General features: G+C 43.1%; 1 protein-coding gene across 1 annotated transcript in view; it reads right to left on the bottom strand.

Annotated features, from left to right (window-relative positions):
- Positions 1-13396, bottom strand: part of ankrd26 (ankyrin repeat domain containing 26) — a 29588-nt gene extending 16192 nt beyond the window's left edge. Inside the window, exons 1-22 of the mRNA XM_072386266.1 lie at positions 13333-13396; positions 12051-12339; positions 11499-11613; positions 11193-11366; positions 10644-10750; positions 10406-10543; positions 10124-10278; positions 9647-9683; positions 9494-9563; positions 9341-9392; positions 9047-9243; positions 6375-6546; positions 5034-5095; positions 4856-4949; positions 4490-4594; positions 3987-4054; positions 3830-3899; positions 3693-3737; positions 2861-3130; positions 2671-2772; positions 2514-2584; positions 946-1746 (exon numbers count right to left, since the gene is read on the bottom strand). Of these exons, the coding sequence (XP_072242367.1) occupies positions 946-1746; positions 2514-2584; positions 2671-2772; positions 2861-3130; positions 3693-3737; positions 3830-3899; positions 3987-4054; positions 4490-4594; positions 4856-4949; positions 5034-5095; positions 6375-6546; positions 9047-9243; positions 9341-9392; positions 9494-9563; positions 9647-9683; positions 10124-10278; positions 10406-10543; positions 10644-10750; positions 11193-11366; positions 11499-11613; positions 12051-12250 (3105 nt within the window). The 5' untranslated portion in view covers positions 12251-12339; positions 13333-13396. The remainder of the gene's footprint in view (positions 1-945; positions 1747-2513; positions 2585-2670; positions 2773-2860; positions 3131-3692; positions 3738-3829; positions 3900-3986; positions 4055-4489; positions 4595-4855; positions 4950-5033; positions 5096-6374; positions 6547-9046; positions 9244-9340; positions 9393-9493; positions 9564-9646; positions 9684-10123; positions 10279-10405; positions 10544-10643; positions 10751-11192; positions 11367-11498; positions 11614-12050; positions 12340-13332) is intronic.
- Between the last annotated feature and the right edge of the window lie 259 nt (positions 13397-13655).

Below are 13655 nucleotides of genomic sequence, written 5' to 3'. Positions count from 1 at the left end.
AATTTAGTGTCACCCCTCCCGTCGGAGACCTAACACCTCACTGTTGTTACTCTATTCGACATCTTCTGTTAATTAAAAGCATGAACATTTCCGTGCAACGCAGTGCTTACTGCGGAAGTCTCAACGACGCAGCTGAGACGATAACTGAGTCGAATACGAACAGCAAGCTCTCTGCGGGTTAATGGTTCCATCCAGATCTCTTCAAGGACATTTTTTTAGCATTTCAAAATAGGATGTTAGACATCTCATTCTACAGGACCATTCCAGACATTACTGTGGTGAATTAAAATGTCAAATTGTGCACAGAAAAGTTTTCCATCGTGTTTCCAACACTGAGACACACAGACACTCAAAAGCCTGATTGAAGAGACAGATCCCGCATGTATGAAAACACGAACAAAAAGCACAGCATGCATAAGATGAAGAAGAAGAAGGTCGGGTCTGAAAGAGGGCGGTTACTCGTAACGTCAATGTAAACATGCAAAGTCTGTGCACAATCAGACACTACAAAAGAGCACACGAGACTGAACCTTCGGTAGTTTGGGAGTAGGATGCCAATTTCCATTTTTTGCTCAAAATCTGAACCAAAAGCTTCTTGTGAGTAGTGAAGATATCACTGAAATAAATAAATCTCCACTAAAACGTCTTCGAGGCTGGTTAAAGTGACACAAATATGTATGGGAAAACATAATCAACTCCACAACTACAGAAAAACAACACGGAGAGGACAAATTACTGGCTAACAGAGACAAAGATTAGATCACAGTGTTATGACACAGGCGAGCTAAAAAAATAAAAATAAAAATAAGATGATGAATGGAATGAGAAAAGAGAAAGAGATGCAATCTAGAAGGGACTGTGGGACAGGCGGCCATCTTCTACCTCTTTCCAGAGTTGTGTCTTTTCTTTCTCCAAATTGAGGAAGAAAGTCTTCAGAGTCCCTACCTCCGTTTTAAACCTTTCCACGCCTTCTTCCAGCTCTTCATCAGAGACACCGCAATGTCCCATTTGCGAGGGTGGCCGAGACATGGCTAACTCCTCAAGTTTGGCCTCTGATCTTGTAGCGTTCCTCTCAGCTTCATCTGTGCATTCTATGACTGGGTTCACATGTCGCTTGGCCTCATCTTTCGGATCAATCGCACACAAAGCGTCATCTAAAGTTTTGGTGGAATGATTTATGCTCTCCTTTGCTGCTGTGAGCCGTGGTGAAGCAGAGCCCTGCACAGCCTCAGTAAGAAGATCCGCTTCCTGACAAACGCTGCTGTCACTACAAGGCTGCTGACGGTCCTGCATCCTCTGCTCGCTTAAGGAGTTGTCAGGTGACTCTGCCGCAGAGTCCTCCAGTCCAGACTCTCTCTGCTCAGGTATGGTGAGAAGGACAGTGTTCCTCGCTCTGGCTGTAGGGCGAACAATAACTTCCCCTTCTTCTTCTTCTTCGTCATCACTTGACTCTTCCGCTTCTGAGGTGGACGCAGAAGCGGCCCCTTCCGTGGCATCTTCTGCTGTATGTGTTGATTTAAACAGCTCCCCAAACCTCTCCTTTAATTCACCAGCAACGCTCTTGAAGGTGGACTTCACCTCCTTTTTCTCCACCTCCACCCAGAGCTTCTCATAACGGTTCTCCCATGGAGCATCGTCACCCACACCGACTCGGTCTTCAGGACGGCACTGATCTTTAAAGTCATCCTCCACGTGGCCAGACTCATTCAGAGCTACCTCACATCTATCTACTGCATCATCTTTTTCCTTTGATGGCATGAGGGGACACAGGGAAAACACAGGAGACAAAGACAAAAATGCAAAAACCAGGTTTTGACATAATATTCAAATAATCATGGAGGCATTTCAACTATGATATCTAATACCTCATCTTATGGAAAACTAACTATCTAATACCTCATCTTATGGAAAACTAACTATCTAATACCTCATCTTATGGAAAACTAACTATCTAATACCTCATCTTATGGAAAACTAACTATCTAATACCTCATCTTATGGAAAACTAACTATCTAATACCTCATCTTATGGAAAACTGTTAGCAAGTTAACAATTCATAACACAAAATGCAATTAAATGTTTAATCATTTAGTAAAAAGCTACAACTGACTGGCCTTATTTCTTACCAGCCTAAACAGAGACAGATAAACTGCCGTATCTTTGCTCATGTTTTTGCCACAGTAGGGATTTGTTTTGCCTAAACGAGTTAGTCAGTCTAGCAGCAGCAGCACATCTGACAGCTTCGTCACAACGAGCCATGACTACAATACAAAAAACAGGAGGCATTGCTCTGCTTAGAAGTTTCAATATACAGCATCTTAACATTTGTATTGACAGAGATGAACTTAACCGTCTTTAAAGGAGACCCAACCAGGGAAAGACTTGACAAAGCAACGTCACATAATTACCCAAAAACACGACCTGCTGATGTGTTCTGCGACTGGCAAAAGCACGAGTGCTTCAAAGGATTGACATAAGAAGGCGGGGTTGGTATTTTCTAAAAGCTTCTTACCGCTTGTTCTTGATCATCAAACTCTGCGCTACTTTTAGTGTCTTTTTCCATCAGTGAGAACTCACGGGGACCTGAGGAGGAGACAAGAGGCATTACCTTAAACACAGGGCATCTGCAGAAAATCAAGGCCAGTTTAAAAAACACCAATGAGCTCTACCTGCTTCAACCACCTCTAGAGGCACAGCTAGATTTTGAAGATGGCTGTCAGCTGGAGATGCGTTGCCAGGCGACGTTATCTTGTCTGGTTCCCAGTCCGATTCTGATAGAAAGTGTAAGAAAGAGACAAACGCTCGTAAACAAGTCCGGATGCAGTGTTGGAGAAGCACTGAACATCTTACTAGACTTGCCTTCATCGCTCTCTAGTTTCTGAAGTGCCATCTTCCTCGTGCGAGGTTGGGGTTGGGGGACGGATTTCGAGGGAGTGCTGGGCAGCATCGTGTCAGCACTGATGCTTCTCGGGGGTGTTGTGGCTGCTGCAGGTGCAGCGTCTTCTTCCTCCTCCTCCTTAAGAGAGGAATCGGAGCATTCTGGAAACTCTTTAAGCCCAGGGGAGGCCATTCTGCGGCCAGGCAGGGTCTTCTTACTGGTAGTGCTGGCAGAGTCCCAGTCTGACGCATCTGCACCATTGACACAAGAAACTGTCCGTCAATAAAAGAAATAAAAAATACCCCTGGAGTTGTTGAGGGATAACCATTACAGTCCCGTGCTTTAAGTGCACTCATGGCCACAGAGAAGATCTGGGATGAGCTTCTACATTACTGCACTACTATACAGTATACGGTTCTAGGGAAAACTGTTCTACTCATCTAACTTTGTTTATCTTTACTGACCTGCTTTTCGGGCTTCAAAAAGAGCGATGATAGAAAAAAAAAAAGGGGGGGGGGCAGAAAAGTCAGTGTGTTTTCAGAGAATGTCGTTAATCAAAACAGAAAGAAGCTCTGAAGAGTCTGAAACTGAAGCTTTCACATCACAGATGTTGGGTAATGCTCTGTTTCCCAGCTGTGACACTGTAAAAAGGTGTGTGTGTGTGTGTGTTGGGCATGGTAACAATGAGTCATTAGGTGGCAAACAAACACAAGCAATTAAGGTAATGAAAAGCAGACAAAAATAGAGCGCTGCATGAGAGGCCCAAAGACTCGAGCAGTTAATCAAAGAGGAAAATGCAACATTTCATCTCACCTTCAAAATCGTCAACGTCCCCCAAACCGAGCTCTTCCATCAAGTCTGTCAAATTGAAACAAAGCAGAACCTTACATGCGAAACACTTCTTCGAATGAAGCTCTCTTTTCATTTTTTTTTGGTTCTATTCCGTTTACCTTTCTTTCGGTCAAAACCTCCGTCGAGTTTGCTCAAAACGCTAAGAGGTTCCCATTTCGCCTTCTCATTCTAGCAGAAGAGAGAAACGACATCATTTTCAACCCGACAGGTTTAACAATCCATTTCATCCTCTGTGGCGTAAGAAGCGGATCTCACCTCTTTCTGCGTACTGTCGCCTTCATCGGCGCGCTCCCCTCTGTGATCACCGTCACGGTTGTTTCCAGCTGTGAAAGGACATGTTCGTTACCCTTTTTGACACATCCTCCGTAAAACAGCCAAACGGTACCCTGGTGACGCACGATAAGTTTGCAAGGGCAAGGTGGAAAGCGTTCTCATGCAAATGAGCTTAAGGTTTATTAACATCAACGTACAGCATCAGCCCAGGATGGAGATTCTGGTTACAGTTTTGGGGGTTTTTTTGTGCATAGTTCAGCATTAGCAAAGATTAGTAACATTTTAACGAAAACTTATCAAAAAATGAGCAACATAAGTGGAGCCACTGGTGGTTTAAGTTCCACATATGCAAAAAAAAATGGTGTTCATGGGCAGCAGGCAGGATGGAGCAGTATACGATGCATGCATTCCCTTAGGGTGACCATGGCGTGATGGTGAGGCCTCTGTTATGATTAGTATGAGCCCATGAGTCAAGACTTTCATACCCTCTCCCTGGCTGCCTGTTGGCTTGCCTACACTCCTGCGAGGCTCTAGCTCTGCCATCCTACTGCCTCCCTTCCCTCTTACAAAAGAAGGAATGTAAAACAAGTCTACGAAAGAAAAGCAACACATTGTTGGAAAGTCCGTCTCGTTCCGTATATTCAAGATGACATTTCAACTGAAAACAGGAAGCTTGGACAGTTTTTCAGACAAAATGCACGCATGCACGAACAAGTTAAAGCGCTCTTTGCTGCAGCTATTAAAGGAAAATAAGGTCACCGCTGCGTGGAATGGTGCCTGGGATGATTTGGTTGAATTTAAAACAAAGCAAACCAAGAAAAACCACGGAGGAAGTAGTGAAATGGACATACTTTCTTTAAGCGCTTCTTCATTAGCGGACACCTCGGGATCCTGGATGTGCAAACTTCTCTCTTCACGAGGTAAGGTGGAGTTTTCAGAATGTGACTGAAGAAGAGAAGAAAGTTGCTTGGAAGCCGAGAGGCAAATATCTCATCCTAAGGGGGTTCCCGACTCGTGTCCTTAACGTACCTCGGAGTCCCATGAATCCTGCTCTTCTTCGCCCTTCTCCAGACCCAGCTCAGACAGAAAATCTGTAGGAAAGATGAGGACCGGGTACGATTACAAACTGTACAGCAATGCAGTTGTACAAGCGATGTCCTGGTTTAGCATCTAAAGTCATGGAAGAACATTCTTCTACTTGGCCCACAGAATTACAAATAAATAAATTATCAAATGAAGTAGTTGAAGTGTTATGAAAAAGCTTTTTACAACAAGTACCAATATCAATGCAATCGTTTGGAAATAAATGATGAGAAATTTTGGGCCAAACCCAATTTCCAGAGTTCCAAGACAGAATTTTTCACTTCACAGTATACAAAGGCGTCATCTAAGAGCAAAACATTTTCTTTCTCATCTATTTCAATTATCCAAGTGCCACTACTGTGCTGTTTGCAGAAAACATGTAAACTCAAGAAATTAATTGTGCACTGTTAAGTGTTTGAACACAAAGTGTCCGGCACGGAGGCATCATGGCATTATTCCCTTCTGTGCAATCATTTAGCATGCTGTGCTCACTGGGCTCCCTGCTCTATTGCACGTGTGCATGTGATCACATTTTCTTCTGGGGCTCCAAAAGAATGGAAGATTCTTCAGTTTAAGGTTGAATGTGATCCCAGGAACACAAATGGGGGACGTCATGATGCTACAAACGTCATTCCAAAATGTTCTTCAATGCTTTGGACAAAAGTCTGTCATTTGTCTTTTTGTTTGAACATTTATCTCACAGATACAAGTCCACAGAAATGATTTTCCGTGTCTTAACTAATCAACCTCACTGTATTTAGTAAATACGATAAAAAAAGTTAGCAACACACACTCAACGTTGGGAGAGAGGCAAAGCCAGAGAAGTTTTCAGAATGTACGAGTAACAGCATTCGGGAAGAGATTCTTCAATCAGCAGATTGACTGGTAACAGGTGAGGGTGTCCCCGTTGGGTATAAAAGAAGCCTCAACCAAAAGATTTAAGCGCTAAGAACGGCAACCACCGCTGGGCGTGTGACCTTCAAACCCTGGAGCAACACTGTCTGAGAAACCATCATGATCGATATGGCTGCATGGGCTGGATATTAGTTGCTCAGTGAACACACTGAAAATCCTTTCTATAATCATATATTTTGTTATTTTATCAGAAAAATCTTGACTAAATCTCAGATAGTCACACTTGTTTATCCAAAGCAGTTTTTCAACCAATACTGCAGATCTTTCAGTCTACTCGCCAGCCTTCAGTAAGTGCAGGTTGCAGACAGAGTCCAGATTGATTTTTTTTTTCATTTTTAGCAGAGAAAAAACCCCCCACAAAACATCTCTTACCTCTTTTATTATCCTTAAGGACGTGTGCTTCAGGAACAGGCGAAGTGGCATCAGCAGACTCTGCACTATCTTCAGGCTGATCGTTCTCCTCTGATTCATCGCCCCCCTCCTCTTCCTCAACTTGTTCCTCCTCTTTGTCATCATTATCCTCATCCTCAGTAGAATCTTCTTTCTGTGTAAAAAAAAAAAGGAAATAAAATAAGTAAAACTGCTAAATAAGTCAAACCTACTTACTGAGCTTATGTGTTGCGAACACCTTTAACACCAAAGCACTAACCCAAGGATAAAGGTGTTTATAGAGGCCACACAGTGCTACACTCTACACTGAAAAATGACCTGTTATACCTGAATGTCAGCCTCTTCAACGCCTGTGTTCTCTGCCTCATCAGGTGAGTCTACATCAACATCATCAATGTCAGTCTGAGGTAACACTTCATCAGACTGCGTGTTCACATCTGAATCATTGTCTTCGTCTTTAGCGTGAGGACTTTGGTTTAGATCATCTGACAGCTCTCTTCTTTCAGTGATAATGGCGCTTTTATTTTCAAGCGGTATGTATGCTGTTAACCGAGCCCCATGGTCATCGACTGCGTTGCCACCTCCGCACAGACGCTCATCGTCAGTGTCACCAGAGTCATCCTTCCCATCGAGCCTTTTCACTGTGGAGCTGGCGAAGTCGTACTGCAGATTTAGATGCTCGCTGTCCGAGTCCTCGCTCGACTCCTCGTCTCTGCTCTGACCTCGTTTCTTATCAGTCGCCAACTTTTCCCTCTCTGGCTCGTTATCCTCTGCAGATTCAGCATTTCCATCAACAATAGAACTCTCAACATCGTCTGTCTTTGCCTCTTCTGCTATCTTTTCATGTGTGGCACTCGTTTGCCCCGGCTTCAGTGACAGCAAACTGGTTGGCTCAGAAAGAGGCATCGCCTCCATTGCCCTCTGCTTTTCGGACTCATCGCTTTCATCTTCGTCATCCCAGCTACTATCCTCCTTCTTGTTCTCAGGGTCTGATTTTCCTTCCATTTGTGACGGCTGAGCCGCCGACTCTGTGTCGTCGTCCTGTAGTGTTTGGATGCCGGTTGCGTTTTCATCCTCGGGTACTGTTGAAACTACAGGGGACGGGTCATTTGACTCTTTTTCAATACTTTCTATTTCTTCTTCTTCTTCTTCTTCTTCCATAGAGCTTTTTTGCTGATCCGTGGTTTGGTCTGCTGTAATAACATTTGCCTTTGAAAGTGGCGACACGCCTTCGCATTTGGTGACCAAATCAATATCATTTTGGTCTTTATTTTCAGAAGAATCCCATTCGGATTCATCTGCAGTTGCTACACCTGCTCTGTTTTTGGACAGCGGAGAGCTTGCTGCACTCGGTACCGCAAACGATTTACCTTCATCTGTCACTGGCTTTGGTGAGACACATTTTGTGGATGGCGACGCGGGTGATGAAGAATTCCACGAGGTATCAGGCCCATCTTCATTTGGAGGTACAGGAGTCGGAGAAGGCAGTGAAACAGCTTCCGGCTGCAAATCTTGTGCTTTAACTCCACTTTCCTGCGGAAGAGTCTCACTTTTCGCATCACTCTCCTTGGGTATGTCAGTGTCACTGCCCTCTGGTGATGAGCCCCATGAAGACCTACCTTTCTCTCCTTTGAAAGCGCTTTTGTGTGATCCAGCATCATCTTCTGCATCAGACACGCTGTCTGTGTTTTCTCTAGCAACCTTGGCAAGCACATTTCTTTGATAGGCAATCAAGGTGCTGGAACCAAATCCTTCAGTTTTATTGTCCTCCTCATTATCACTATCATTCCACATGTTGTCACCACTGTTTTGTTTTGTCCAGGAGTCATCGTCATCCTGTTCTTCCTCATTTGCCTCGCATGGTGACTGAGCATCTGTATGAACTATGGGTGGCACAGGGCCTTCTGTGGAACTTTGGTTTGAATTGATTTTTTGATCCGATGACCTTAAACCTTCCCTCCCAAAACTCTCGTCCTCATCAGAGAATTTAGATTCCACCCTAATGGCCGACACAACGCAATCCTCCGCTACATCCAACGTTGCTGGCGTTGCACCAGTGTCTTTTCTAGCGGGGCAGTTGAGCTCGGTTTTGACATTTTTCTTCGAGGCACCGTCACTCTCATGTTCAACTCCAGCAGACGTCTCACTATTGTGACAGACATCGGAACCGGGCATGTTTGGAGGCTCAGAGCTGTCACTATTAAGAACAACAGCAATGGAGGGTTTCTGCAATTCTTCAAAGTCAGTAGCGTCAGCTTTGACGGCAGCCGCACAGCTGTCATCCTCCTCCACAGATTCGTCTTCGTCTTCATTCTCTTCCCCTTCTTCACTTTCTTCATCTTCATCCTCATCCTCTTCGTCCTCGTCTTCATCTTCCTCTCCCTCCTCTTCTTCTTCCTCTTCTTCTTCTTCCTCCTCCTCTTCTTCTTCTTCTTCTTCTTCCTCTTCCTCTTCAGAGTCCTCTCCTGCTGAGCTTCCTTCCGGAGACTCTGACCTTTTATTGCTGCTCGAATGCGGCTCTGAGCACTTCTGTTTCCCTCTTTCGGCTGAACTGTCTGTTTGTTTTCAGCATTTGGGAGAGAAAAAAAAAACATAGAAGGAGAGAAAGCTGTCACAGACATGCAACTGGCAAAGCTCCGACACAAATATTTTACCTGTCTGTATGTTGGAAGAGGAGTGGAAGTCATCCGAGGTGACTTTGAAAGGAAGGGAGGAGGAGGGGGATCTACTGGGTGCGGCAGGGTTTTGCTGGAGGATAAAGCCTTTGGCAGGGAGGGGATTCTCTGGACTCTATTGTCACTCTCTGGCTCTGATTCTGTGTCACTCGAGGATGTGTCAGGTAGTGCAGAGGCTACAGGTCAGGCAGGGATAATAAATTACTACCAAACAGTATCAACTACGGAAATACTGACACTGTAAGTGACAAAGGTTTGAACGATTCTTGGTACCTTTTCCCTTTTTAGATCCAATCATTTTGCTCAGGTTTACTTTTAGTGGTTTCTGAAACACAGAACACAGACTGAAGGTTAGAAAAAAGACAAAAAAAAAACAACTGTAGAAATAAAATCAACGGACATACGGCAAAAATGAGAAGCATCAACCTTTTCAAGTCTTTCAGATTCATCCTCATCCTCCGACGAAGGCCATTCATCAGCAGCACTTTTAGAAACTCTGAGAAAGGAAGAGAATCACGTAAGGCTGGGAGATTGGAAGCAAGTATAAATTGTAGAATGCAGTAAGAAAAATGAGCTTACCGGCTTAATGACTCTGACTGGGAATTGTCCTCAAAATCTGCAACAAGGCCAAAAAACTTATTTCCAATTTATCCTCGTCTGAATTTATTTCAACAACACACGTCATAATCCAATAGTAAAAGTGTCCCGTAGCGAGAGCTCGGAGCGCATCAAAATCTTAAAAAGCAGCATCAGCAAAGAGGACATGGCACCACAATCTAAGCAGCGGGGAATCTGTGTTGTGTGAAAACAGGAGGACTGATATTGATCCTTAGTGATCAATAATCATCTTTAATGGCAAATAAATAACACTCTTCCACTAACTTTGCTCACAAAAAAGTCGATCTAAGTATAGTACCTCCCCCTGCTTCATTTGCTCCATGTTCTAGATCCAGTCAATAGGTTATGCATGAGGAATGAATAAAATAATCAAAGTCAGTAACGAACACATACCGCAATAATAATCACTTTTATTCTCATGTGATGAGAACTGCCTACCATCTTTGTCAGTGGCTGGTCCTCCCAAAGAGAAGCCTGCTTCACCGTCTTGGGAGGGACTGCCCAACATTTTTTTCTTCTTGCTCTGACCTTGACGTGACACCGAAGCCCCATCAGCCCTCTGGGTACCGTGCTCTATTATCAGGAGGGAACAACTGCAAAAGAGACAAGAGGCTCAAAATGTCATAGTCCTGCAAACGCAGAGTTCAAACACCCAAAATACATAAATCACAGCGGAATTATCAGTCGAGGAATATAAGTGCAAAGACAGAAGGAGCTTACGGATGATGTCCGTTCATCACTGCATAGTCATCAGCTGACCATCCTTTGGTATCCTTTACTGTGCTGTCTGCATCATACTGCAACAGCAGCTTCACCATACTGATTTGTCCATTGCCAGCAGCTAACATTAACAGGGACCTGCGGGTAAAAATCAACGGCAACACACCGACTGTAAACAACGAAAAGGAGCTATCATTAAGTGTTTGTGACAGATGGTTTGTTGCTACTCAGTACTGACCTGCGGTCTTGGTCCACAGAATTCACATCAGCCATCTCCTTGAGAAGAAACTCAGCCATCTCGATATGGTCCTCACGGACTGCTACAGTCAATGGTGTGAACCCTTCCTAAATCCCAGATCATATGCAAAAACTTTATTAGCAAGATTTTTGTTGTCTTATATACTCTCAACAGCACATGCATGAGATACATTTAAAAGGTTCACCTTTCTCCAGACATACATTTATAGATTTCAAAGTAGTAAAGAACAGGGGTGACAATGAAGAAATAACAATGAATAAAAGTGTGTTGAAATATTTGTGCAGCAAGAGCCAAGAAGCCTTGATCTACAGCTCGAAGACAAGTAAGTTCGTTAACTTAAAACTGTTTGCTTAGAACTGTTTTGATCGTGTAATGGTACAGTATAACAAATATCCTTCAGAACCTAGCATCTTAACTGAATCCATATTGAAAACACATTTGCTAAACTTCGGTTTAAACAGAGGACAGACCTAATGTTTGGCCAAAGTGTGAGAAGCTGTATAGTGATAAAGAGAGGTACAGGATCACCTTGTTTTGAGCGTTGATTTCAGCCTCGTGCTGCAACAATAATACAGCGGTGGATATAGACGGGATGTTTGCCGCTAAGTGGAGGGCTGTATTGCCATTGATGTCCACCAGGTTAGGCTCGGCATGGTTTTCCAACAATATGCTCACACAGCGCTCATGTTGGCCCTGCACCGCCTGAAAATGTTCCACAAATTTCAGAGACAAGGATTAATACAAATCTGGAAAACATTCCTTGAAGGAATATCTATGAAGTTTTACATTTATGAAAGATTCACTCGGTCTTGGAGTGTCAAGAATCAGGATTACCTTCATTAAGGCGGATCTATTTTGATTGTCGCATAGGTTAAGCTTGGCTTTGCTCTCGACCAGGAACTGCACCACCTCAACATGACCACTGGCACAGGCAATATGAAGTGCAGTTCTGCAACAGGTAGAGTTTCTCAGAATGCAAGCAATAATCTTCTTCCTCAACACTTTACTGAAGAACTTGACATTCTTTATATCATCATGCGTATGGTTCTAATTCAGTCATAGTCACAATCATTAAATTCTCTTCATTACAAGCCATTCTGTAAATTACAACAAGTGCTTACTAAATGTAAATGGTAACTTGATCCTACTGTGAAACTCAAGTTCAACAGAAACAATGGGGTGTACATTTCATTTAGTACTTAACAGCAGTTTAAATTTAAAATGAGACATTCCCAGAAAACAAATGCAAAAAAAAAGTAAATGGTGCATGCATATTGTATACAAATACATGAATGATATCAACAAGAGTAGAATAAATATTGCAAAACTATTATTCATTCTCTACAGAAAACTTGAATGAGGTGCCAACAAGTGCTTCTTACTTACCTATTCTCCTTGTCAAGTTGATTGATGTCATTCTTCTTAGCAAGCTGCTTCAGCTTAGCCAAATCACCCAATAAGGCAGCCTTGTGAACCTTCCCGAGGTCCTTGTCTTTCAGGTCATAGCCAGCAGAAAGCACACTCCCATTGTCAGGGGTACCAAGTGGCTGTTTCTTTTTCTTAGTAAAGCTAAATATCTTCTTCATTGTATATGGCAGCCCAACATTGCCTCTGAACCGTCACTACCTTCCACCTTTCAGCTGCGGGAGGGTCACTACAGGCGTCTCTCCCATCCCTAAAATAAGACGTTCAAAGCGGATTAGAAACCTATATAGTGCTGCGAGCAGTGTTAATTTAAGACTATCACAATTACAGTTCCTCAAACGGTAATAGAAGGCAACGTGGCTGCCGAACATTCACACCCTAGTAGTAGAGTCCACATATCAAGAGGTAATACGCATTCTGTGTGGTATCTTGTTACTGCAGCGCAGTGTTGGGTGACGGCAAAACCTAGCTGTCAAGCTAACAGCAGCTTTTCAGAGGTGCGAACTAGAGCATACCTTACAAAAAGGCGTCCTCTGATATTCTGCAACGATAAAAGCTGGGCTTAAAAACACACGTCAGTGTTTCATTGTTGTATTGGTTTTGGAGCAATTACAATGTATATAACAGTTAACTACGTTAGCTTAGGTCGGTGTTTCAGCGTAGTTAGCGGTGAAGCTTCAGGGTTGTTACCATGGTGACTAACTGTGTAACGATACGTGACACAGTTTTATTTAATAAGATAATGACCAGTACTACCATAGACACAGATGAATAATTTCCCGATGTTAGTAGAAGTTAAAAATAAAGACAAAGTGTTCCAATTATTAAAAAAAAACTAATATTATTTTTCAGATTAACTGTTGCCTAGCAACATTATCTAGCTTCGGATGGCTCGTGCTGCGCCTCCCACGTCGTCACTTCACCAATGATGCAAGCCGCCACATTTAAAATGAACTTGCGGTAGAGCCGAGTACATCAGGGATTGTTGCAATCGTAACACTAATGCAACGCTATAAACGGCTCAAAGATCAAACACGTACGTAGGAGTCTAACATACCTGGAAAACTCTGCTAACTGTATGCTAGTTAGCAAACGCTAAAAACCAGATAGGCAAGATTTAATTGGAGTGCTGACTTAAAGACGAATATAGAATGTTTATATAAATATGCGAGTGTTTAACACCAATTCATGGGAGCCTGTTTGTTATGTGTTGTAACAACAATATGATAAATCAAATACTAACCTGTTGATTGTCGGAGTCAAGACACTTTAATTTCAGAGCTAGCTTCAAGCTAACGAACGTTTGCTCCTAAAGAAAAGGCTTGGGATTGGATGTTCAAGAAGCCAATCAGATGTGAGCCTGAGGGTATTGACTGCTTTGATTGACCAATAGGCGACATCAGTTTATGCAAAAGATTGGTTTACAAGTCACGAAGGGCTGGTTGTGTAATAGCTAAATTTCACCACAGAGTGGGGACATCTTTACATCTAATACTCACAGAACACACTGGGCTACTCCTATAAATGATATATTGTGTATTTATACTTTCATCTCATCCATCCATT

This window comes from Leuresthes tenuis, unplaced genomic scaffold (genome assembly GCF_036924035.1).
Source record: "Leuresthes tenuis unplaced genomic scaffold, fLeuTen1.0.hap1 SCAF_5, whole genome shotgun sequence".
Classification (NCBI taxonomy): Eukaryota; Metazoa; Chordata; class Actinopteri; order Atheriniformes; family Atherinopsidae; genus Leuresthes; species Leuresthes tenuis.
The sequence above is the reverse complement of the archived record's forward strand: the minus strand, read 5'-3'. Positions and strand labels throughout refer to the sequence as shown.